The sequence below is a fragment of the Salvelinus namaycush genome, chromosome 35 (assembly GCF_016432855.1).
Source record: "Salvelinus namaycush isolate Seneca chromosome 35, SaNama_1.0, whole genome shotgun sequence".
NCBI lineage: Eukaryota > Metazoa > Chordata > Actinopteri > Salmoniformes > Salmonidae > Salvelinus > Salvelinus namaycush.
In genome coordinates this window covers 21,820,713-21,845,434 of record NC_052341.1, presented here as the reverse complement: position 1 = coordinate 21,845,434, position 24,722 = coordinate 21,820,713, and the positions used below count along the sequence as shown (strand labels likewise).

The following is a 24,722-nucleotide window of genomic DNA, read 5'->3' as shown; positions in this document are numbered from 1 at the left end:
GAAAAGTAAAGAACAATTGTCGATTTTTAACGGGTGTATTTGCTACAATAGTCATTTACAACATTAAGAATGTCTACACTGTATTTCTGATCAATTTGCTGTTATTTTAATGGACAAAAAAATAGCTTTTCTTTAAAAAACAAGGACATTTCTCAGTAACCCCAAACTTTTGAACGGTAGTGTATATTTTCCAGGCAACATAGCCATGGGCCCCACAGTACCGTTGTAATTGTTTGTTTCTTACCGGCACTGACTTTGCAGAGAGCTGCTTTATTGAGGAAAGTTTCGAAAACTGTGAGATGTGGTTGTTGTACGTAGCTACCTTAAGGTGAATACACTAACTGTAAGAGCGTCTGGGAAATGACAAAAATGCAAATATAAATCTTGTCCAAACACACTTGACACCAGCTTGGGAGTGTCTGCTGAATGCTGAACTCTAACCTCTGTCATTGTTCCAAATGTTCTCTTTGGCTCTCGCTCGCTCTCATGTTCGCTCGCTCTTTCACTACTCTTCAGTTTCTCTGCCAACTTCTGTCCGGTTTTCCTTCAGTGAACAGAAGAACCAGTAAAGTGATAGGAAAGAGAGACCTAAGCCTGTAATTGCTCAAACCTGTTTTAGAGGTGTGAGGGAGAGTTGTGTTTCATTGACTGTTGGAATCCAACCCCTCCACATTCCGATTGTGTGAGAAAATCATGCGTAAATATACAGTATTTCTGCTAACTTCATGTTCAAGGGTAGAAACTGGATGTGATGAATGCTTCTTCTACTTGGAACCTATTTCCACCCCTTCTCTCCACAGTGCTGAGGACCAGTCCACCCAGGCTCTGTACTCCAAACCTCCGCCAGCGGGAGAGTCCAACCATGTAGGGGGGGAGAGCAGTCCTGAGGAGGTGGAGGTGTTGCTGTCCAAACAAAAAGACCCCAAGAAGCCCTCCTTCCTCCGTTCCCTCATCAAGGCCTTCGGACCCTACTTCCTCATCGGATCTGCATTTAAACTCCTACAGGACCTCATCACCTTCGTCAACCCACAGCTCCTCAAGTAAATAGAGCACTATGCAGCATTATAAACCCTTATGAAGCCCTACCAAGTCTATATGTCAAATGCAGATGAACATGCTGAATGTGGTCTGAATAAAGTTCTGAGTAAAGATCAGAATATAAAGCTAATTTAGTACAGCAGCAGTATTTCCTGTATCAGACCCATCATAGGGGTGGGTGTTTGTTTCCTTGTAGCTTTACAGAGTGACAGAGTGTCTTTGAGCAGCTTTAACGAGTGTTAAAATACACTATTTTAAAAGAAAAGGAAAAGCTGCACACTCTAGTAGCTACGATGTAATAATGTTTTTACCAATGTGGGCTGGGTAGTAGTCTAGCGATTAAGCTGTTGGGCCAGTAACCCAGAGCTGTCTAATTGAAGCAAGGCACTTAACCCTAATTGCTCCTGTAAGTCGCTCCGGATAAGAGCGTCTGCTAAATGACTAAAATGTTTAAACAAATATTCTCACTACCACAGTGTTTCCACTACATTAAAAATGTGTCATAGTCTCTTATTTCCAGGAAAAATATGATTTGCATGTTGATTGGTCTACGTCCTTATGGTCCTCCTCGGCTGTCAAGTGTTGTTTTATTTGTTTGCGATGTAAAGCCGACGTGCAAATGTGTTCCCTGTGTAGGTTGTTATGATGGTGTGTATTTGAATGATGGGAGGCTTTCTGTGAAGCATAAACCCATCTACAGTACCAGCCAAAAGTTTGGGCACACCTACTCATTCAAGGGTTTTTCTTTATTTTTACTATTTTCTACATTGTAGAATAACAGTGAAGACATCAAAACTATGAAGTAACACACATGGAATGTAGTAACCCAAAAAGTGTTAATATTTTAGAATCTTCTAAGTAGCCACCCTTTGCCTTGATGACAGCTTTGCACACTCTTGGCATTCTCTCAACCAGCTTCATGAGGTAGTCACCTGGAATGCATTTCAATTAACAGGTGTGCCTTGATAAAAGTTTATTTGTGAAATTTCTTTCCATCTTAATGTGTTTGAGCCAATCAGTTGTGTTAATGTATACAAACTCTTCCTGTCCCGCCCCCCATCTATTTGGTAAAAGACCAAGTCCATATTATGGCAAGAACAGCTTAAATAAGCAAAGAGAAATGACAATCCATCATTATTTTAAGACATGAAGATGTCAATCCGGAGAACTTAGAAAGTTTCTTCAAGTGCAGTCGCAAAAACCATCAAGCTCTACGATGAAACTGGCTCTCATGAGGACCGCCACAGGAAAGGAAGACTCAGTTACCTCTACTGTAGAGGATAAGTTCATTAGAGTTAACTGCACCTCAGATTGCAGCCCAAATAAATGCTTCACAGAGTTCAAGTAACAGACACATCTCAACATCAACTGTTCAGAGGAGACTGCGTGAATCAGTCCTTCATGGTTGAATTGCTGCAAAGAAAACACTACTAAAGGACACCAATAAGAAGAGACTTGCTTGGGCCAAGAAACACATACAATGGACATTAGACCGGTGGAAATCTGTCCTTTTGGTCTGATGAGTCCAAATCTTAGATTTTTGCTTCCAACCGGCGTGTCTTTGTGAGACGCAGAGTAGGTGAACGGATGATATCTGCATGTGTGGTTCCCACCGTGAAGCATGGAGGAGGTGTGATGGTGCTTTGCTGGTGACACTGTCTGTGATTTATTTAGAATTCAATGCACACTTAACCAGCATGGCTACCACCGCATTCTGCAGCAATACGGCATCCCATCTGGTTTGCGCTTAGTCCCACTATCATTTGTTTTTCAACAGGACAATGACCCAACACACCTCCAGGCCGTGTAAGGGCTATTTGACCAAGAAGTAGAGTGATGGAGTGCTGCATCAGATGACCTGGCCTCCACAATCACCAGACCTCAACCCAATTGAGATGGTTTGGAATGAGTTGGACTGCAGAGTGAAGTGAAGGAAAAGCAGCCAACAAGTACTCTGCATATGTGGGAACTCCTTCAAGACTATTGGAAAAGCATTCCAGGTGAAGCTGGTTGGGACAATGCCAAAGCTCTCAAGGCAAAGGGTGGCTACTTTGAAGAATATCAAATATAAAATATATTTTGATTTGTTTAACACTTTTTTGGTTACTACATGATACCATATGTGTTATTTAATTTGTTTTTTTTATTTTTTCACCATTATTCTACAATGTTAAAAATAGTAAAAATAAAGAAAAACCCTTGAATGAGTAGGTGTGTGCACATTTTTGACTGGTACTGTATGTCATGTTTAATGTGCTTGTTTTCCTCATCAGTCTACAGAATCTATGTATTTTGTATATACAGTACCAGTCAAAAGTTTGGACACACCTACTCCTTCAAGGGTTTTTCTTTGTTTTTACTATCCCATCTTCCTCTCTCCTCCCTCCAGGTTATTGATCTCATTCACGAAGCAGAAGGGAGCTCCCACCTGGTGGGGATATGCCCTGGCCTTCCTCATGTTCTTTGCAGCCTTTCTCCAGACTCTCATTCTGCACCAACACTTCCAGTACTGCTTCGTCACTGGGATGAGGCTCCGCACCTCCATCATAGGAGCCATCTACAGGAAGGTACACACACACACACACACACACACACACACACACACACACAGTGGTGAAAATAGTATTTTTGTCTTTCTCTTCTGTCCTTTCTCTCTCTCCCTAGTCTCTGATCATCACGAACGCGGCCAAACGTACAACTACAGTGGGAGAGATAGTCAACCTGATGTCAGTGGACGCTCAGCGCTTCATGGATCTCACCACCTTTCTCAACATGCTGTGGTCCGCCCCACTTCAGATCATACTGGCACTATACTTCCTGTGGCAGGTGGGTGGGTTCTTTCCATGGAGGTGGGTTTATTAGTCCACCATAGCCAAAGTAGTGCACTGTATGGGGAATAGATCTAATGAGATGAGATCCAGAATGACTGTGCCTGGAGCGTATTCATTAGTGGGATTCCGTTTGCAACAGAAAATGTTTTGCCAGGGAAACCGTTTACTTCAAAACGGTAAACATTTAGCAACAAAAACGAGTTTCTAGGTCCCTCCCTGTTTCATTTCACTCCGTTTGCTTCCGTTTGGTTCCTAAAGTTAACGGTTAACGTTTTGCAACTTAATCCGACTAATGATTACACCCCTGCTCTCTGTGTTGATTAGTCATACGTGGTCTTTCTGGGGTCCATCTCTGTTGTGTTGATTGAACCTGCCTTATCTCTGTGTTGTAGAATCTGGGTCCGTCAGTGCTGGCTGGTGTTGCTGTGATGATCCTGCTGATCCCCTTAAATGCTGCCATTGCTGTGAAGACACGAGCCTACCAGGTATACACACCTCCCTCTGCTTATTGTTTGTGATATGGCGTTGAAGTGATGGTGATGATCACGATTAGAAGGATGGTGTTGATGATGATTGTAATTAAGATGAAGAAGTCTCATAGATTGAACAAACGGCTTCTCATCCAAGTGTGTCAAAGTAGAAACGTGTGCAACTTTTTACCACAAAAATGCTCATGATCAAACACCAAAGCACTGTAAAGATCTCCTGTGAGTTTGTACTATAGTGAGCAGGCTGCTCTTAAAACTAGTTGGCTTGTGGGTGGAAAGATGAGTGAAGTGTTCTATACCTTTTTTGCGCCTCTGTACTTCAAAAACTCTGTGGTCTGTCAGTTTGCTCAGAAATGTTTGTGCTTTTTTGTCTTTGAGCAGCTATCAAAGCCACTTTTTAATGAGTGTTAAAGTAAGGTATTTTAAAAGAAAAGGAAAAGCGACACTCTGTTAAATCCGACGCATTCATTTATTTACCAACGTTTCGACAGCCAAGCGGTCTACATCTCTAAAGTAGCATTGTTTTGACATGGACAGAGGATATCTCCCACCTCCCCCTCCCCTCTCTCCCCCCCTCCCTCTCTCCACCCCCCTCCTGTTGTCTCTTAAGGTGGAGCAGATGCAGTACAAGGACGCTCGCATCAAACTGATGAACGAGATTCTGAACGGGATCAAAGTGTTGAAGTTGTACGCCTGGGAGAGCTCCTTTAAAGACAAGGTTCTGGAGATCAGACAGAACGAGCTCAATGTCCTCCGCAAGACGGCCTACCTCGGTGCTCTGTCTACCGTGGCCTGGACCAGTGCACCATTCCTAGTACGGGACACACTCCGGCACGCACACACACACTCCTATATTATTATTGTTGTACGCGCTATATCACTTTGCATGGAGGAAGGAAGGTTAACTCTGACTATTAGCTAGCTATTTTAGATGGACAGAGTACAACTGAAAGCTGCAGATCAATGAGCTGTCCAGAGGATCTATTTCCAAGCTTTTCTTCTTTTTTTTAATGTCTCCTCAGGTTGCCTTGACAACGTTTGCAGTGTATGTGACTGTGGATAAAAATAACATTTTAGACGCGGAGAAAGCCTTTGTATCTTTGTCTCTGTTCAACATCTTACGGTTCCCTCTCAATATGTTGCCCCAAGTCATCAGCTGTATCGTACAGGTAGGCTCTTCTCCTCCTCTATCGTTCTCTTACTCCTTCTTTTCTCTCCTTGTCTCACTCCTCTCAATTTTTTAATTCTGTCACTTTCTTTTCCCGCTACTTCTCTCATTCCTCTTTCTCTCACTCCTCCTCTTATTACTTCTTTCATTCCTCCTGTGGATGTTGTGCATGCTTTTGCGTTGTGTGCGTGTGTTGACTCTGTTGCTACTCCAAGGCCAGCGTGTCCCTGAAGCGTATCCAGGACTTCCTGAGTCATGATGAGCTGGACCCAGAGTCTGTGGACCGGACTAACACTGCCACAGGTGAACATTGAACCAGCTGAAGAAGGGACCACCCCAAACTTGGCTGGGCTGGTTTCATTTCACCCCCTAGGCCCTTCCGATACCCCTTAGGTTTTCACTGACATGAAGGGGTGGTATAGAAGAAAGCTAATGGGACGGGGCCTCTGAGGCATTCTAATTGTCTATGTTTCTGCCATAGAGATCCTATTAAATTACTATTGTAATTCCTAGTTCTATGGTTACTGCTGAGTCATGCTTACATGGGCCGTTACCATGGCACCACTGCCTGCCATTACTGTAGGCGGTTAGGTTTTCAATAGAAACTATGAGGGATTATGTAATCAATTTCAGTTTTGCATCGTCATAACTCTTGGCTTTTGTAATAATAACATTTTAGACTCTTAAGTTGAGGTGACTTAGATTTAGATGGACGGATTCCACAGTCATTGCTTTTCCTTCTGTAACTCCTTCTGTTTTTGCCAGTTTGGTAATGCTGTGTCATGGTTCCTGTTTTTGTAACTGCAATGCATTCTCGCCTTCAGATAGCTCAGTGACTGTTGTCAATGGGAAGTTCACCTGGGCAAAACAAGATCCTCCTGCTCTACACAAGTATGTTGGCAAGTTGCATCATGCAAAGGACAATAACTATTCAAGGGAAAGAATGCACTGACTGTGTGTGTGTGTGTGTGTGTGTCCCAGTATAAACCTGATGGTGCCCCAGGGCTCACTGCTAGCGGTGGTAGGACATGTCGGCTGTGGAAAGTCTTCTCTGGTGTCAGCTCTACTGGGAGAGATGGAGAAAATGGAGGGAGACATCTCTATACAGGTATGTCCACTGAATTCAATTATGCTAACTGAAGGTTGGTTGATTGATTTGATTTTACTGGGGCATTTGCTCGATTGATGAATTGATTAGTGGGTCAATTGCTTTATTGATTGATTGAACGATTGATAGACTGATTGTTTGGGTCCAGTTATAGTTTTCAGCTGTACTGAGTTTTCTCCCTCCTCTCCCAGCTGTACTGAGTTTTCTCCCTCCTCTCCTTTCAGGGTTCGGTGGCCTACGTCCCGCAGCAAGCCTGGATCCAGAATGCCACTCTGAGAGACAACATCCTATTTGGCAAGGCCTACAACGAGCAGAAGTACCGCTGTTGTTTGGAGGCCTGCGCTCTGACCCAGGACCTGGAAGTACTACCTGGAGGAGACCTGACAGAGATCGGAGAGAAGGTAGGGAGATGGAATAGAATCTAACCTGGTTTGTTTTTTGGGGCTAAAGGTCATGTTAGCCCACAACTAAAGGCATCAGTTCTGGGAGCTAAGATGAGTCTTCGAGTCTCAAACAAAGCAACTTATTTTGAGATCAGTGATTTGCTTGTGTCTGTCTCTCTCCTCTCTTTCTCTTTCTCTCTCTGTCTCTCTCTCCACTCTCTCTATTTCTCCTTTCTTTCTTTCATTCCCTCTCTCTCTTCTCTCCTTTCTTTCTTTCTCTCCACTCTCTTTCTCTCCTCTCTCTCTATTTCTCCTTTCTTTCTTTCTCCTCACTTTCTCTCTTCTCTCCTCTTTCTCTCCTCTCTCTATTTCTCCTCTCTCTTTCTCCTTTCTCTCTTTCTCTCTCAGGGAATCAACCTATCAGGTGGTCAGAGACAGAGGGTCAGTCTGGCCAGAGCTCTGTACAACAAGGCAGACGTCTACCTGCTGGACGACCCTCTCTCTGCCGTGGACGCCCACGTGGCCAAACACATCTTCGACCATGTCATTGGCCCAGAGGGGGCGCTGCAGGGCAAGGTGAGTAGAAGAGTCACTCTGCTCTGTTCTCCATACACTACAGAAGAAGAGAGACACATGCTGAGTGGTAGCAGAGACATTAACTGGTTAGATATCTTGTCCATTATCAACAATATTTGGTGGTATGGCACTACATGGCCATGTTAAAAAGGACAACAGTGGGAATCTCCTCATAACTGACAAGTACATGAGCTATATTCTGTCTAGTTCACATAGTAAAACCCCATTTTGAAGAGTCCTCGCCTACAATAGAGGAAATGGTAGCTCTTATCTGTGGTTTATTGTTTTCAATCCTATACTTGTTGGTTTAGTATCAAATGTACGACTTTATTGCGCTGATAAGAAACGTATGTACAGACTTGGGTGTGTAAATTCAATATGTGTAATACACATCGTCTTCGGTGGGGCTTTCATGTGCAGTGTGTTTGTGGTTGTTTCATTATTATAGTGAGTGTCACTTCCTATATTTGAATGTTCACTGTCCTGCTGCATATGCAACACTAAGAATAATTGAACTAACATGACAGTAAGTGATGGGGGGGAAAATGTATACAGTATAGTATCACTATTTTTAAATCAAATCAAATGTATTTATATAGCCCTTCTTACATCAGCTGATATCTCAAAGTGCTGTACAGAAACCCAGCCTAAAACCCCAAACAGCAAGCAATGCAGGTGTAGAAGCACCTGAAGATGTTGTATAGATTCTATGACTCCAAATATAAATTCTCTAGCTCAGGTATTTCTCCTTCTATAGTTTGTTCTCATCTTCTTTTTAAATGGTGAGTCAACATGTTTTAAGCAGATTTATTAGAACATCGAATTGCAATAAAATCTCAGTATCGAATCGCAATAGCGATATAGAATAGTGAAACGTATAGAATCGCAATAGCGATATAGAATAGTGAAACGTATAGAATCGCAATAGCGATATAGAATAGTGAAACGTATAGAATCGCAATAGCGATATAGAATAGTGAAACGTATAGAATCGCAACACATATAGAATAGTGAAACGTATAGAATCGCAACACATATAGAATAGTGAAACGTATAGAATCGCAACACATATAGAATAGTGAAACGTATAGAATCGCAACACATATAGATAGAATAGTGAAACGTATAGAATCGCAACACATATAGATAGAATAGTGAAACGTATAGAATCGCAACACATATAGATGGAATAGTGAAACGTATAGAATCGCAACACATATAGATAGAATAGTGAAACGTATAGAATCGCAACACATATAGATAGAATAGTGAAACGTATAGAATCGCAACACATATAGATGGAATAGTGAAACGTATAGAATCGCAACACATATAGATAGAATAGTGAAACGTATAGAATCGCAACACATATAGATAGAATAGTGAAACGTATAGAATCGCAACCAATATCGGCACCTAAGTATTGTGATAATAAAGTATCGTGATAGTAAAGTATCATGAGGTCCCTGGCAATTCCCAGCCTTAATGACAGATCCTCTTTTCTCTCAAGACGCGTATCCTGGTGACGCACGGCATCAGCTTCCTGCCGCAGGTGGATAACATAGTGGTGATGGTGGAGGGCAGGGTGTCGGAGATGGGCTCGTACCAAGAGCTGCTCAAACAGAATGGGGCATTCGCTGAGTTCCTCAGGAACTATTCCCTGGAGGACATCATCGAGGAGGACGAGGCAACAGGTACAACTACTATAGTTACTATAGCACAGGGGTATTTGAATCTTACCCTACGATGCTGGTTTTCTGTTCTACTTCCACCTGGTAATTAATTGCACCCACTTGGTGTCCCTTAAAGAAAAACCACATACATTTTTGGTCACGTGAAATCATGTGAGAACATGTATTTGGAATACTTCAAATGTTTTCTTATGTGTAGTTAAATGTTTTCATATTAACCCCCCACCTCAATGGACATTTTACCCTGCCCCCACCCCAATGGACATGTATCATGCTGAATTGCCACCACTAGTCAGCGACCTGTCCCCCCCCCGCTCCGACGGGCTTCCGTAAGTGGTCCCAGGTTTAAATTGGTCTCTGATTTAGAGGGGAAGAATGAAGAAAAGCAGTGGAACTGGCTTCAAGGTCCAGATTTGAATTTGAGGGCTAAAGCAGAAGAGCAGATTCTGTTGATGTTAATGCCCTTGGGGTTCCACTGTTCCCCCTACACCAGTGCGTGCCAACATGTGTCCTTGAAGGCTACTGGGTGTGCAAGCTACTAGCTGATTCAGGTTTGTTAGAGTAGGGTTGGAGCAAAACCCTAAATACCCAGTAGCTCTCTAGGAGAAGAGTTGGCTGTCCCTGCCTAACACCTATAGGAGTGTGTACACCTGCTACATAATTACCACGGTAACACTGTGACTCAACACCCACAGAGGCTTTGACTGACGAAGAAGAAGACTTCCCTGATGACGCCCTTAGCAACCATACAGATATGGTGGACAACGAACCAGTGGTCAATGAGGCAAAGAGACAGTTCATAAGGTACTTATAAGTCTCTGTAACAGTTCATAAGGCAGTCCCTCCAGGATTCTTCTGTGTTTTTTTTTTTGTGATAGTTGCGGGCCAAAATGCCTGATTTTGCTGCGGCAATTCGGACATTTTGCATGCCAATTTGCAATGTTTTTATAAAATGTCACAGTAGGGTCATTTAAAAAACAAACAAATGCGGGTCAATGGGGGCACCTCCCCCGGACAAAAATCCCCCTCCCGCTGCACTAAGCGAATGAATTGAAGTGCACCTCTTTTGCCTCGTGTAAAATGTGGTGATGCAAAAATGAGAGACCACGTGTGATTGTTATGAAAATCTAGGAATATTTGTCGAAGGAAATGTTTCTGGTTGGTCTCAGGGAATGTACAACAATTAGGAAGGAAGACTTTTAAAACGGAATTGAGTGAAGTAGCAGCAAATATGATGAATAAGCAACTAATGGAGAGCGTCACAAGTTAACTTATATATTTCTGTCTAATACAGCTATTGACTTACTTTTTTAGCTCTTTGTTAGAGGCACACTTTTTGTAAGTAGTTATAACTGTCCGCTGGAATTTAGCCTGAAAAGATTTGACAAATGTGATTGGTTGACGATATCACATTGGCGTCTCATCTTGCACTGTGCAGAATATCAGATCTCAACACAGATTGGGGAAGTGTTTAACATCATCAGTACCACATCCTTATGTTATATATCTTGTCATAAGCGCAATGTGACTGCAAAAGAGACAGGTTGGAATGTCAATTCTTATCAAATGAATGGGAAGTCTGACTGAAATATGGGCCAAATCAACCTTTTTTTGTAAATTTAGTTGCGTTTTAATTTGTTGATAAAATGCAGGACATGATTGTTTGGTTGTGGGACAAAGGGCCAAAATGCAGGACTGTCCCGTACAATCCGGAACATGTGGTCACCCTAGCTGACAGGGGGAAAAGTTTGTTGAAGTGTTGTTTGATTGAACCATTTTATTGGGTAAAAATGCAGTGTTTCAAATTGCAAGCCCTCGCTTAATATGCAGGGGATTGTTTATTTAGCTAAAAGTTCTACGGTATGTTTTACCTCTTTAATAGATAAATGCCATATTTTATGGGGCTTTGGACTTGAGTTGCTGTTAAGCACTTTTTTAAAATGTATGATATACACCACGATTGATTGACCGATCAATCACTTCCTCCCTCCCTGAAGGCAGATCAGCATCATCTCAGGGGACCTGGAGAACCCAAAGAGCAGGTCTGTCCGGAAGCGTCTGTGCAGCGAGAGGAAGCATGCCGAATCTGACTCAGAGAAGAAACTACCCAAGGTGGCGAAACTCATCCAAGCAGAGACCGCTGAGACAGGCAGGGTGAGTAGAGCTATGGGCATACATAGTTTAGTAAACTTGATTGAAGATGTAGACTTCTACTCTCTCCTACCCCCAGGTGAAGTTGTTCCGGGTGTATTCCGAGAGAGTACGGCCTCTGATGTCTAACCTCTTACCCCTGACATTTAACCTCTGTCTCCTCCCTCTCCTCAGGTGAAGATTAAGATGTTCTGGGAGTATTCCAAAGCTTTAGAGCCACTGATCTCTAACCCCTGACCCCTGACCTCTAACTGCCCTTTCCTCCCTGTCCTCAGGTGAAGAGCAAGGTGTTCTGGGAGTATGCCAAGGCAGTAGGGCCTCTGCTGTCCCTCTTCATCTGTTTCCTGTACGGCTGCCAGAGTGCTGCTGCCATCGGAGCCAATGTCTGGCTGAGCCAGTGGACCAATGACGCAGCTCAGAACGTGACCCAGGAGAATGTCAGCATGAGGGTGGGGGTGTATGCTGCTTTGGGCATGGCACAAGGTGAGGAGACCTGCTGTTCTGTACCTTTAGGATAAGGATACCTATCCACCTTAAGATGACTGAAAGTACTCAATATTCAATCATACAATTTGTCTGTGGTGTTTGGATCATTTGTGCCGAAGAGGTTTTGTTGTTGTGGATTTTGCTGTGTATATGACAATTGTATGTTTTACTTTATTACTGTATGATGCTAACTATGAGTGGTTGGTCTTGTGTGAGGACCTCGGCCTCAACACCTCAGGTCCTTTTCCAGTAACACTGTGAGCTTGATTTGAATGAAATTGAAAAGGGTCTCTGCATTCATGAGAGCGGACACATACAGAACCCACTGCCTCCTCAACCCTCATCTCCCCGCTCCCTCCCTCTCTTCCTCCTCCCTCCATCTCAGGGCTCCTGGTCATGGTCTCCTCCTTCACTTTGGCCATGGGGAACATCGGAGCAGCCAGGAAGCTCCACTATGCCCTCCTGGACAACAAGCTTCACACCCCCCAGTCTTTCTTTGACACCACCCCCATAGGCAGGGTCATCAACCGCTTCTCTAAGGACATCTACGTGATTGACGAGGCACTGCCCTCCACCGTTCTCATGTTCCTCGGGACCTTCTTCTCCTCTCTCTCCACCATGATAGTCATAGTGGCCAGCACCCCCATCTTCGCCGTGGTCATAGCCCCGCTGGCTTTCATATACATCTTTGTCCAGGTATTGGTTCTCTTCTGAAGAGCTAATGGTTGGTTGCTCTACTCTCTAGGGCAGGAGTTTATGGTGTCAAGTAATACTTGTTTTTTTCCCCCTCCTTTTCATTTCAATTTCTGCCAAAGTGGGTTGCTTACGTTCCTGAACGCAGCATGCAGCACCCTGATTGTTGGAGCAGTTTTTGTGACCTTTGGCTTTTTGTTTCTCTGCAGCTTTTTGTGTTCCTGTTATCTGTAGAGCATTTGCTCTCCTCCCTGTCTCCTCTCCCCTAACTATGCATTCACATCCTCTCTCTCCCTCTCAGCGGCCCTATAGCACTTCCTGCCCTGCCTGCAGCCTGTTTACCCACACGCGCAGACACACACAGCAGGGTTGGTTCACCCACAGCCGGTGCTGTGTACACACAGTAGTGAAGGAGGCTTCAGTTCAGCTGATCTTGTTGTTTGTTTACTCTGGTCCTCTTGAGGCGATCAAGCTGAGAGCTCAGAACACTACTGTGCTTTCTTTACCACCCAACATCCTTCTCAGGGGCACAGTGGAGAATGTATTGTAGCTGGAGAACATAGATTTAGACTAGAGTGGCGTAGGATGAAGTTGCCCCTAGACCTGATTTAAAGGCGAGGGTTTTAGGTTTGTGCTTACAGGAAAGATGAGAACTCTGGTGTGCTGCTGCCCTCTGGCGGTGAATGAATGGAAAGGCAAGTAGTAGTCTGATGCTACAGGTATCCATCCGCACATTAGAGAGTTTGAGGTTCTTTTGTTTCTTGTCCGACTCTATAGGGTATTGGTATGCAGGGTTTCCATGCAGTGCCTTTTAGTGTTTGACCCAGGAAGTGAATATTTGGGTCATTACTCTATACTGCCAAAGGCTTCTATACCAGTGGGAGGGAGAGAGAGAGAGAGATCCAATTAACAGTAGTGTGGTTGTCACCTGTGCCCCCCCCCCCCCCCCCCCCCCCTCTCCCAGGTGTGCTGTTGCTGGCCAACTGTCTGCTGTCCAAGGCCTACAGCATGCTGCGGGCAGCCAAACTCATGCACCTCTACATGCTCCAGGGGGTGCTGAGGGCACCCCAGGGCTTCTTCGAGAGCACCCCCACGGGGCGCGTACTAAACCGCTTCAGCAAAGACGTGGACATTATAGACTCGCACATCCCAGACAATATTGATATATGGATGCGCACTTTCTGGTACACAGTGAATGTGCTGATCGTATGCTCTGCCCTCACCCCTCTGTTCCTACTAGTCGTAGTGCCGTTAATGGTGTTCTATTGGTGGGTCCAGGTAAATAGGACACAACTCATTAATAACTCTAATACAGCGTGTGTGTGTGTGTGTGTGGGCTGGTAGACTGCTGCTGTTGTGTGTGCAGTTTGCTGTGGTAGATGTGACCATCATTCTCGTTGTCTTAGTGTTGCAGTGGGGTTTGCTTGGTGGGTAGATACAGTAGCAGACTAGCGAGTGGAGGTTTAGTCTGTAGGCTAAGGCTCCAATCTCTAGTTGTTTGGTTTGTGTGGAACGGCTGTTCTTCTAATTCACACCACCCCAAGGTATATGGATGTGGAACCTCAGCATATGGCATTAGAACCAAGATTGTTGATATTCCATTGACTTGGCTTCACTATGATAATTCGATGCACTGAATTTAGAATTTGACTGAATCAGTGCCGGTCAACAACTGGGGCTAGATGGTGAGCAGCCGTTCGGTATCTGTTGTGAATACTGTAGTGAATACTGAATGTTCATTCCGCCGTTTATTACTCATCCTAATCAGTTAAACTTCAAAACATCCATTTAGCATCCATTTGTTGTGAATAACTGTTTGGCTATCATGTTATCTCTACTAACACACTAAGATGAGTTGGCTTATTACGGTCCCTATGACTTTGTAATGTGTTTTTTTTTTTTTTTGCGTCTGGAGATTTGACCCACAAAATTACGACACTTGATAGGAGCCACAAGGCTTCTTCAAATTGCTGTTCAATGATAGAATGTGTTGAGCATCAATTGACATGACTGCTCTTAATCTGATTTTCATCAGTTTGAAATGCACCATGTCCTGGCTCCACGCACCTGCAGCACACTGATTTCATTTCAAGAAATCAACAAGCAATCACCTCCTTTCAACCTTCCAATCAGTTTGATTGAGAAGGTCTATTGAGATTACGTGATCCCGACCGAAAAATAGTTTAGTTTGTAGTATCTGCATTTGGATGTTTCCCTGAGGGCTATTGGGGCTTGTGCTTGGTCATAATTTCCTTTAACGATTGTACAGTAGCTAGCAGTTTCCAGAAGTTGGAAAACTGATATATTTCTAGAGCCCGACCGATATATCAGTTCACCAATATTATCGGCCGATATTGGCCTTTTACAGCTATATCGTTATCAGACGATAATTCAACCATCAACCAATATTCAGTAAAAAGGATTTTTAAATCTCATGCTTTTCTGAACAAATGCAGCCATTCTCAGAACGAGGGGACATATTTGTATACATTCTTGTCACGATGTATGAAATCAACATTTGAAGCATAGTTATTGGACAATTGCACTTTTGAATGGCAATTTATGCAAATTCAGTGAGTAAAAATGTGACTTTTTAAAAATTTCCCTGCTGTAAAACAGTATATCGGCAGACATATCAGTATGTTTTGTCCCCTAATAAATCAGAATCTGACCCCCAAAAAACATTGGTCGGGCTCTATATATTTCTGTCGGTGAGACATTTGAAACTAGTTCTTTACGGTGAATGTAAGCAGGGTTCTGTGTGTTCACATGTGCCTCTGTGAGACGCCTGCTAACTGGAACTGCAGCGATGTTAACTGGGTCGCCATGATCTAACATCCGCATATATTCCTTCTCCTTTTTGATTTATCTGCATTGTCTTTCATTTACCTTCTCCATGTGTCTCTCAATCATTGAAAAAAGGGGTATTTCTTGCTCACTGGGACTTTAATTATTCTATATGTATGAATTTGACCTTAATAATGTGTTAATGTTTAAAAGCCAAACCGTACACTGCAATATTATGATGGCATTTAAACACTAATGGAAATTGAAGTGTTAATTTATAAAATGTAATCAAATGTGTTTAGTACTGGATAATTTATAAATTGATTTGATAATCAAATTAAATATACCTTATTTCGTAGAATGGGCCGGGTGGAAAGAGCATCCGCAGAGTTCAAGAACTGGCATTATGATAATTAATGTAAACGCTAGCTAAATATGAATATTAAATATATCTATCACTATGAAATGAATCTATTACTCTATTAGTCTGTCAAAGGAACTCTGCAGATGTTTTGTGAACCCTGACCTTACTATATATATCGTGTGTTACTGCAGTGTGCGCTTCCTAGTTGCTTACTGTCACAGCTTTATCCCAGTGTTCAGTTACTATATAATGCGTTGCTTGTCTCTCTTCCCCACGGCTGTAGAGATTTTATGTGGCCACATCTCGGCAGTTAAAGCGTCTGGAGTCGGTCAGCAGGTCTCCCATATACTCCCATTTCTCTGAGACCGTCACTGGCTCTAGTGTTATCAGAGCCTACGGCAGACACGATGCCTTTGTACTAATGAGTGACATGAAGGTGGATGAGAACCAGAAGAGTTACTACCCTGGTATAGTGTCCAACAGGTAGGTGGTGTCTATATCTTACTGTACATTCACTATGGACTCTGGAGGACAGTGGCTGTGTTCCAATTGTCTTTGGGGCGGCAGGTTGCCTAGCCTTAAGAGTGTTGGGTCAGTAACCGAAAAGGCGCTGACTTGGTGGAAAATATGTTGATGTGCCCTTGAGCAAGGCACTTAACCCTAATTGCTCCTCTAAGTCTCTCTGGATAAGAGCGTCTGCTAAATGACTCCAATGTAAAATTCTTAATTTGCTTCCTTTCCTCGCTCCCTTTTTTGGCTACTGCTCTGATCTGAAGGGTCTTGGTAATAATCCCAAGGGTGCTAGGATTCTCTCTTCAAAATGACGGTTTCATTCAGTGTACAGTATTTGTCTGTCCATTGGATTTTGAGAATTGGAACATAGCCACTGACTGGTGCACATGTTGAAAGCATGCTCAACAGGCACACATACACGTTCCATCGCAAAGTACATAAAACATGAGTGTCCCACTTTCCAATAAGTGCTCCTAATACTGCATCTAATCGATGTATTTGCATGGTAATGTATATTGAACAAAAATATAAACGCAACAGTTAACAATTTTATTGAGTTACAGTTCATAGAAGGAAATCAGTCAATTGGAATAAATTCATTAGGTCCTAATCAATGGAAATCACATGACTGGGTAGGGACGCAGCCATGGGTGGGCCTGGGAGTGCGTAGGCCCACCCACTGGGGAGCCAGGCCCAGCCAATCAGAATGAGTTTTTCTCCACTAAAGGGCTTTATTACAGACCAAAATATTTTTTAGTTTCATCAGCTGTCCGAGTGGCTGGTCTCAGACGATCCTGCAGGTGAAGAAGCCGGATGTGGAGGTCCTGGGCTGGTGTGGCTACACATGGTCTGCGGTTGTGAGGCTGGTTGGACACGTTCTGCCAAATACTCAAAAAGACATTGGAGGCGGCTTATAGTAGAGACATGAACATTCAATTGTCTGGAAACAGCTTTGTTGGACATTCCTGAACTCAGCATGCCAATTGTACGCATGTGTGGTGTTTTGTGACAAAACTGCACATTTTAGAGTGGCTTTTTATTTTCCCAAGCACAAGGTACACCTGGCAAAGGAGAAATGCTAACTAACTGGGATGTAAACAATTTAAGAGAAATAAGATTTTTGTGCATATGGAAAATTCTATTTAATTTCAGCTCATAAATATGGGACCAACACTTTACATTAGTGGAGGCTGCTGAGGGGAGGACGGCTCATAATAATATCTGGAACGGCACGAATGGATTGGCACCAATGACATGGAAACCATGTTTGATGTATTTGATACCATTCCACTGATTCCGCTCCAGCCATTACCACGAGCCCGTCCTCCCCAATTAAGGTTCCACCAACCTCCTGAGCTTTACATGTTGCATTTCATATTTTCTTTCAGTATAAGGCAGGTTCGCTGCTCTAACTGTGTCTTGTGTGTGTGTGTGTAGGTGGTTAGGGGTGCGTATAGAGTTCATTGGGAACTGCATCGTACTGTTTGCTGCTCTGTTTGCTGTAATCGGGAAAGACAAGCTCAACCCTGGACTGGTGGGACTCTCTGTGTCCTACGCTCTACTGGTACAGTACAACATATCTACTGTCCGTTTAACTGTCTGCTGCAAATGGTGCCCATTGCTTGCCACTGTGATTCTGTAGTCCTAGTGTTAAGGATGTCACGCTGCTTGCTTGGCGACTACCGCTTCTTCCTAATTCAGCTCATACCGAGGCTGGAACCCACTGAAAGCTAGCTATTCAGCAACGCAAGTGGGGACACTTCAGACTGATGGCTAAATGGCGTGCGTGTGTTTTTTCCCATAAGCATCTCTCATGCTACTGTGTTTTCCTTGTAACAGGTGACCATGTCACTGAACTGGATGGTGAGGATGACGTCAGATCTGGAGAGCAACATCGTAGCCGTGGAGAGAGTCAAGGAGTACTCTGAGACCAAGACTGAGGTACAAAAAGTACATACACGCGATGCTTACTTGAATGGTACATTACATATGGAAATGAACCAGGTTTAATCGCTCATAAGTACAAGGCAAAGCGACAGTGGAAATGTTGTTGTGGCCTGCTGTTTTGTTAGTTACTGACCACCTTTTTTTTTCTCTCATAAATTGGCACTTGAAGTGTGTTTTATTTGCTCTTAATAGAGAAACATTGTTCATGCTGTTTTCCAGGAAAATAATCCATAAAAAATGTGGAATTTACACATTCCTTTGACTGTTTGGCTGCCAAGTCAAACTCACAATCACAACCATAAGACTAATAAAAGTATAACTACATCTATATCTTGGATATTATGTGCCATATAAGGCCTACCTTTGATGTTGGGCGGCTGGGCACTAGTATACTGTACATTTCACATTTCAGACCACTTTGTTTATTACACCCAACAAATATGTCACCCTCTTTACTGATCATGTGATTGAGTTTATAGTGTTACACTATGCTACAGTATGTGCATGTGTGTTTGTTTATGAAATATGGCTGTCCTCAACCTCTGCAGATGTGGACAGAATTTCAAGTGTGTATCAAGCTTATTGGTGTGTATAATTGTGTATGCTGCTAGGCCCCATGGGAGGTGGAGGACAAGAAGCCTTCGTCTGATTGGCCGTCCCAGGGGAACGTAGAGTTCAGTGACTACAGTGTGAGGTACAGAGAGGGACTGGAGCTGGTCCTTAAGAACCTCACCCTCAGTGTCAAAGGAGGAGAGAAGGTGAGCACAACAGACATATAGGCCTTGATTCTGTAGACTGATGAGGGAAACAAGCACATTAAACATGACATACAGTACCAGTCAAAAGTTTGGACACACCTACTCGTTCAAAGGATTTTCTTTATTTTCTACATTGTAGAATAATAGAAGACATCAAAACAACACTTATGGAATCATGTAGTAACCAAAAAAGTGTTAAACAAATCAAGATAATTGTTTTATTTGAGATTCTTCAAAGTAGCCCACCTTTGCCTTGATGACAGCTTTGCACACTCTTGGCATTCTCTCGCTTCATGAGGAATGCTTTTCCAATAGTCTTGAAGGAGATCCCACATATGCTGAGCACTTGCTGGCTGCTTTTCCTTCACTCTGCGGTCCAACTCATCCCAAACCATCTCAATTGGGTTGAGGTCGGGTGATTGTGGAGGCCAGGTCATCTGATGCAGCACTCCATCACTCTCCTTCTTGGTAAAATAGCCCTTTCACACCTTGGAGGTGTGTTGAAAAACAAATGATAGTCCCACTAAGCGCAAACCAGATGGGATGGCGTATCGCTGCAGAATGTTGTGATAGCCATGCTGGTTAAGTGTGCCTTGAATTGTAAATAAATCACTGACCGTGTCACCAAAGCACACCCACACTGTCAAAGCACACCTCCATGCTTCACGGTGGGAACCACTCATGCGGATATCATCCGTTCACCTACTCTGCGTCTCACAAAGACATAGCGGTTGAAACAACCAAAAATCTCTAATTTGGACTCATCAGACCAAAGGACAGATTTCCACCAGTCTAATGTCCATTGCTCGTGTTTCTTGGCCCAAGCAAGTCTCTTCTTCTAATGGGTGTCCTTTAGTAGTGGTTTCTTTGCAGAAATCTGACCATGAAGGCCTGATTCACGCAGTCTCCTCTGAAAAATTGATGTTGAGATGTGTCTGTTACTTGAACTCTGAAGCACTTTTTTGGGCTGCAATTTCTGAGGCTGGTAACTCTAACGAACTTATCCTCTGCAGCAGGGATAACTCTGGGTCTTCCTTTCCTGTGACGGTCCTCCTGAGAGCCAGTTTCATCATAGTACTTTATGGTTTTTGCGACTGCACTTGAAACTTTCAAAGCTCTTGAAATTTTCCAGAATGACCGACCGTCATGTCTTAAAGTTTTGATAGACTGTCAGTTCTATTTGCTTATTTGAGCTGTTCTTGCCATAATATGGACTTGGTCTTTTACCAAATAGGGCTGTCTTCTGTATACCACCCCTACCTTGTCACAACACAACTGATTGGCTCAAACGCATTAAGAAGGACAGAAATTCCACAAATTTACTTTTAACAAGGCACACCTGTTAATTGTAATGCCTTCCAGGTGACTAGCTCATGAAGCTGGTTGAGAGAATGCCAAGAGTGTGCAAAGCTGTCATCAAGGCAACGGGTGGTTACTTTGAAGAATCTCAAATGTAAAATATATTCTGATTTGTTTAACACTTTTTTGGTTACTACATGATTCCATATTTACAATGTAGAAAATAGTTTTAAAAAATAAAGAAAAACCCTGGAATGAGTAGGTGTGTCCAAATTTTGGACTGGTACTGCAGATCCTGCAATAAGGCTTTCATTTCAGTCACACATGAACAGAGAAACTTGACACCAAGAAAACACCTGGCAGATGTTCATTTTGAGGTGAAAAACATTGCTTCATATGCCAATCAGAACAAGTTAAATGCTTGTTTAACACACTATTTTATAGAATGTACCCCCATGAAAGAACGCTGTACTCCTGCCATCACATTTCATACACATTTTATACACAGATAAAGTTCTGTTAACTTTATCAGAGCTGGCACTGATGTGTGTGTGTCGAGCATGCAGATATCCAGAAAAAAAATATTTAACCTTTATTTAGCTGGAAGAAGTATTTGAATTGAGACTGGTGAACTACGATGAACTACACTGAGTATGGGAGCATCTCCAGCGTGCAGTTTTTTATTCATATCAAATGTATTTATAAATCCCTTTTTACATCAGCAGATGTCACAAAGTGCTATACAGAAAACCAGCCTAAAACCCCAAACAGCAAGCAATGCAGATGTAGAAGCATCTGCATTGTGGCTAGGAAAAATTCCCTAGAAAGGCAGGAAATGTTCAAGTTTTATTGTCACATGCACAAGTACAGTGAAATGCTTAACTTGTCAGCTCTACCCAACAATGCATTAATACATATCAAAATAGTGTAACAAAAAAATACAAAATACATATAATAAAGAAAACACAAGAAAAAGAGAGGAGGCTATATACATATATGCAGGGATTATGAGAAAGTGACTGGTATCAGGATAAATAATAGTAAACAGTATGCCTGCAGCATAAGTGGTGGGTGGGTGAGTATGTGTGCAAGAGTGACAGTGTAGATATGATAGACGGATATACTGTACAAAATAGCTGTGCAGCGATGCTCCACATCCAACCTGACAGAGCTTGAGAGGATCTGCAGAGAAGAATGGGAGAAACTCTCCAAACACAGGTGTGCCAAGCTTGTAGCGTCATACCTGAGACGACTCGAGGCTGTAATCGCTGCCAAAGGTGCTTCAACAAAGTACTGAATAAAGGGTCTGAATACTTATATAAATGTCATGTTTCCATTTTTTGTGTAGATTGATGAGGGGGAAAAACAATTGAATCAATTTTAGAATAAGGCTGTAACGTAACAAAATGGGGAAAAAGTCTGAGGTCTGAATACATTCTGAATGCACTGTATACATGTAAAGGGAGTAATAGTGACCCGTAGCAGGATAAATAGATACTAATGGTAATGGAAAAAAAATGGACAGCAGCGTAGTGGTAGTAATACATCTCATCAATAATCATTATAGCAGCAGCGTAGGTGTGAGGGGGGGCAGTAGTTATTAGCCATTTAACAGTTGCCTTGTGTATGCCTTACAGATAGGTATCGTGGGTCGTACTGGGGCTGGTAAGTCCTCTATGACACTGTGCCTGTTTCGGCTTCTGGAGGCGGCAGGGGGAGAGATCACCATCGACGGGGTCAAGATATCAGAGATAGGACTGCATGACCTGAGATCTAAACTCACCATTATACCACAGGTAAACACACACACACACACACACACACACACACACACACACACACACACACACACACACACACACACACACCCTACACCGTCCTCACCTCCACCTTCACTACCCTCTCTCCCTCCCCAGGAGCCAGTGCTGTTCTCTGGCAGTCTTAGGATGAACCTGGACCCCTTTGAGAAGTACAGTGACGGTGAGGTATGGAAGGCTCTGGAACTGTCCCACCTCAACAAGTTTGTCAGCAACCAGCCGGCTAAACTGGAGCTGGCGTGTTCAGAGGGAGGAGAGAACCTTAGGTAACCTAATCCTAACCACTTAACAACTGCATGCTTTGATTTTCATTTGCATTCACACATGTTTGCACCTGTACAAGGCCTTTACCTGTATATTCAGGTGGGAATTAAACACTGAAAACATGTGGAATGCAAACATGTCTTTATTAGGATTTTCTCTTAAGAACGTATTCCTTCTCTGAATATTTCTTTTAGCTTTTTATATCTTTCATATTTTACTCTTCTGAAAAATAATGTAATGCCTTTGTGTGTTCAGTGTGGGCCAGAGGCAGCTGGTGTGTTTAGCCAGGGCTCTTCTGAGGAAGACGAGGATCCTGATCCTGGATGAAGCTACAGCTGCCATCGACCTAGAGACCGACGACCTCATCCAGTCAACCATCAGGACACAGTTTGAGGACTGCACCGTCTTCACCATCGCTCACAGACTCAACACCATCATGGACTATACTAGGTAATGTACAATACATAACACATGCACACACGCATAAACCGACAGACAGACATAGAAATACATATTTTGATCTAAGATGACATGTTATTGTGTTGTGTTTGGTCTTATTCTCTCCAGAAACCTAATAAAGTTATGAAACATTCTACTAACCCCTCTTCACCTCTTTGCAGAGTGCTGGTCTTGGACAAGGGACAGATTGCTGAATTTGACACTCCTACAAACCTCTTATTCCAGAGAGGAATCTTCTATGGTATGGCTAAAGATGCAGGACTTGCACAATAGCACTGCCTCTCCTCTACACACCCAGCCCTGTACCTACATAAAACCTATAGTGCCTTGTGTCAGAACACAGAGCGCCAGTGAATGTATCCTTTTATACTCTGCAGTCCGCTGCAAAACCAGGATAAAAACTTTAGTTTTTTTAAATGTTACTTTTTCTAAAAAAGAAAAGACAGAAAAACTGTGTCACTGTAATTTCCACGAGTGAGTTTCAGGATGAATCCAGCTATTTTTGTACTGTATCATTTTTATTATTTAAGCTATACTTTTTATTATTAAGAGTTGTCTGATTGGGAAGTTTGCTCTGTTCAATGTGTGACTCCTTTGTGAACCAAATCTGTAAAAACTTGAATTCTGTACTACCAAAATATGAGAGATGGTGATGCCTTTATTAAAAAAAGACATTAAGACTGCCTTCTAGATGTTTTTGTGAAGCATTTTATTTTTATATACATATAGATCATAGTACATGTTAACTACTCTGGTATAGCATACGCTACAACCGCAACATAGTTAGCAATGTAGGAGGAAAACAATATTAAGAATGTAGAACATTTAGCTGAAAGATAGGAATTAACAGGACTTATGGTGTGGCTTAAGGTTTGATAAATATGGCCTGTCAACACAACAGAGCATACATACATAGAACGTATGGCCTAGATCTATTCAACTATATTCTTACGTGGGCCAGAGATTATTATTATTTTGGAAGAACTGTATAAAAAAAGCAACACACCAATAAAGCACTTTTCTACAAATTAAATGTCGCTGAATGTTTTTACGAAAATCATAATTTTATCATAATTGAAAAAGAAGGCGCAAGGCTTGCATTATTTCAACAACTATTGAAAGTTTCTTAAAAGGAATTAGGTAATTTAAAATCTGAAAACTAAGCATCTCAATAAATAACAAAGATATGTCAAATCAGGTAATGCCAAAGTCCAGTCTTAAGGAAGTATGCTTTGATTTCATTTCCCTCAGTCATTAGGTGCATTTTTTGTCAACCTCCCTTCTAAAGAGTCCGTGTCAGCATCAGAGAAGGGAACAGAAGGCAGGTCCATGTTGCTGAGAGTCATAGCTTTCAGAAATGGGGTCATAATATTTTGTAGCTTACACCGTTCACACGCTAGAGACAAATTTATATGAAGGAAAAATAATCTGCACTAGAAAAAGCAAAACACTAAACTACAGTATAGACAACCACCAAAGTGCTTATCATTTTGGCACTGAATTTAGGATTTTGGCGGGGATTTTTTTGCAGATATTTTATTAATGTTCAGAATTGATCAAAGGGCCAGTCTATATTAATAAACGGGGCGGATCTGGCCGCGAGCTGCCAGTTGAATAGCCCTGGCCTAGATTAACATTGACATTTTAGCGAACCTATAAGCCTTCTGCATGGAATATCTCACTGACTAGTACAATGGACTCCTTGTTACAAGCAAAGTGAGAGGCTGTTGTCACTCAAAGGTGAGGTAGTGGTGCCAAAACCACCATCATAATTGATAGTTTGATTCATTTTAGCGTCAAAAGGTATTATCCAAGCCTTCTCACCTTGTAGCTCTCCGGAACCAGGGTTGGCGACCAGTGAGGTAAATACATTCATGCTAAAGTTACTGCATCTAAGCACT

At 42.6% G+C, this 24,722-nt stretch overlaps 1 protein-coding gene across 5 annotated transcripts in view; it reads left to right on the top strand.

The window, feature by feature from the left end:
• Positions 1 to 23,506, top strand: part of abcc3 (ATP-binding cassette, sub-family C (CFTR/MRP), member 3) — a 56,971-nt gene extending 33,465 nt beyond the window's left edge. The window contains exons 8-31 of one of the 5 annotated variants that reach the window (XM_038974800.1): positions 801 to 1,040; positions 3,428 to 3,605; positions 3,703 to 3,864; positions 4,262 to 4,354; positions 4,968 to 5,171; positions 5,380 to 5,526; positions 5,741 to 5,828; positions 6,350 to 6,416; positions 6,507 to 6,633; positions 6,858 to 7,034; positions 7,425 to 7,592; positions 9,103 to 9,286; positions 9,979 to 10,087; positions 11,281 to 11,437; positions 11,710 to 11,917; positions 13,578 to 13,891; positions 16,048 to 16,247; positions 17,715 to 17,841; positions 18,117 to 18,218; positions 18,836 to 18,982; positions 21,919 to 22,077; positions 22,198 to 22,364; positions 22,618 to 22,812; positions 22,983 to 23,506. In XM_038974800.1, coding sequence (XP_038830728.1) covers positions 801 to 1,040; positions 3,428 to 3,605; positions 3,703 to 3,864; positions 4,262 to 4,354; positions 4,968 to 5,171; positions 5,380 to 5,526; positions 5,741 to 5,828; positions 6,350 to 6,416; positions 6,507 to 6,633; positions 6,858 to 7,034; positions 7,425 to 7,592; positions 9,103 to 9,286; positions 9,979 to 10,087; positions 11,281 to 11,437; positions 11,710 to 11,917; positions 13,578 to 13,891; positions 16,048 to 16,247; positions 17,715 to 17,841; positions 18,117 to 18,218; positions 18,836 to 18,982; positions 21,919 to 22,077; positions 22,198 to 22,364; positions 22,618 to 22,812; positions 22,983 to 23,094 — 3,832 coding nt within the window. In that variant the 3' untranslated portion in view covers positions 23,095 to 23,506. Of the gene's footprint in view, positions 1 to 800; positions 1,041 to 3,427; positions 3,606 to 3,702; positions 3,865 to 4,261; positions 4,355 to 4,967; positions 5,172 to 5,379; positions 5,527 to 5,740; positions 5,829 to 6,349; positions 6,417 to 6,506; positions 6,634 to 6,857; positions 7,035 to 7,424; positions 7,593 to 9,102; positions 9,287 to 9,978; positions 10,088 to 11,280; positions 11,438 to 11,709; positions 11,918 to 12,305; positions 12,617 to 13,577; positions 13,892 to 16,047; positions 16,248 to 17,714; positions 17,842 to 18,116; positions 18,219 to 18,835; positions 18,983 to 21,918; positions 22,078 to 22,197; positions 22,365 to 22,617; positions 22,813 to 22,982 lie in introns of those variants that run through there. The other 4 variants (XM_038974801.1, XM_038974802.1, XM_038974803.1 and 1 more) reach the window with 4 other exon arrangements.
• The last annotated feature ends 1,216 nt before the right edge of the window (positions 23,507 to 24,722 follow it).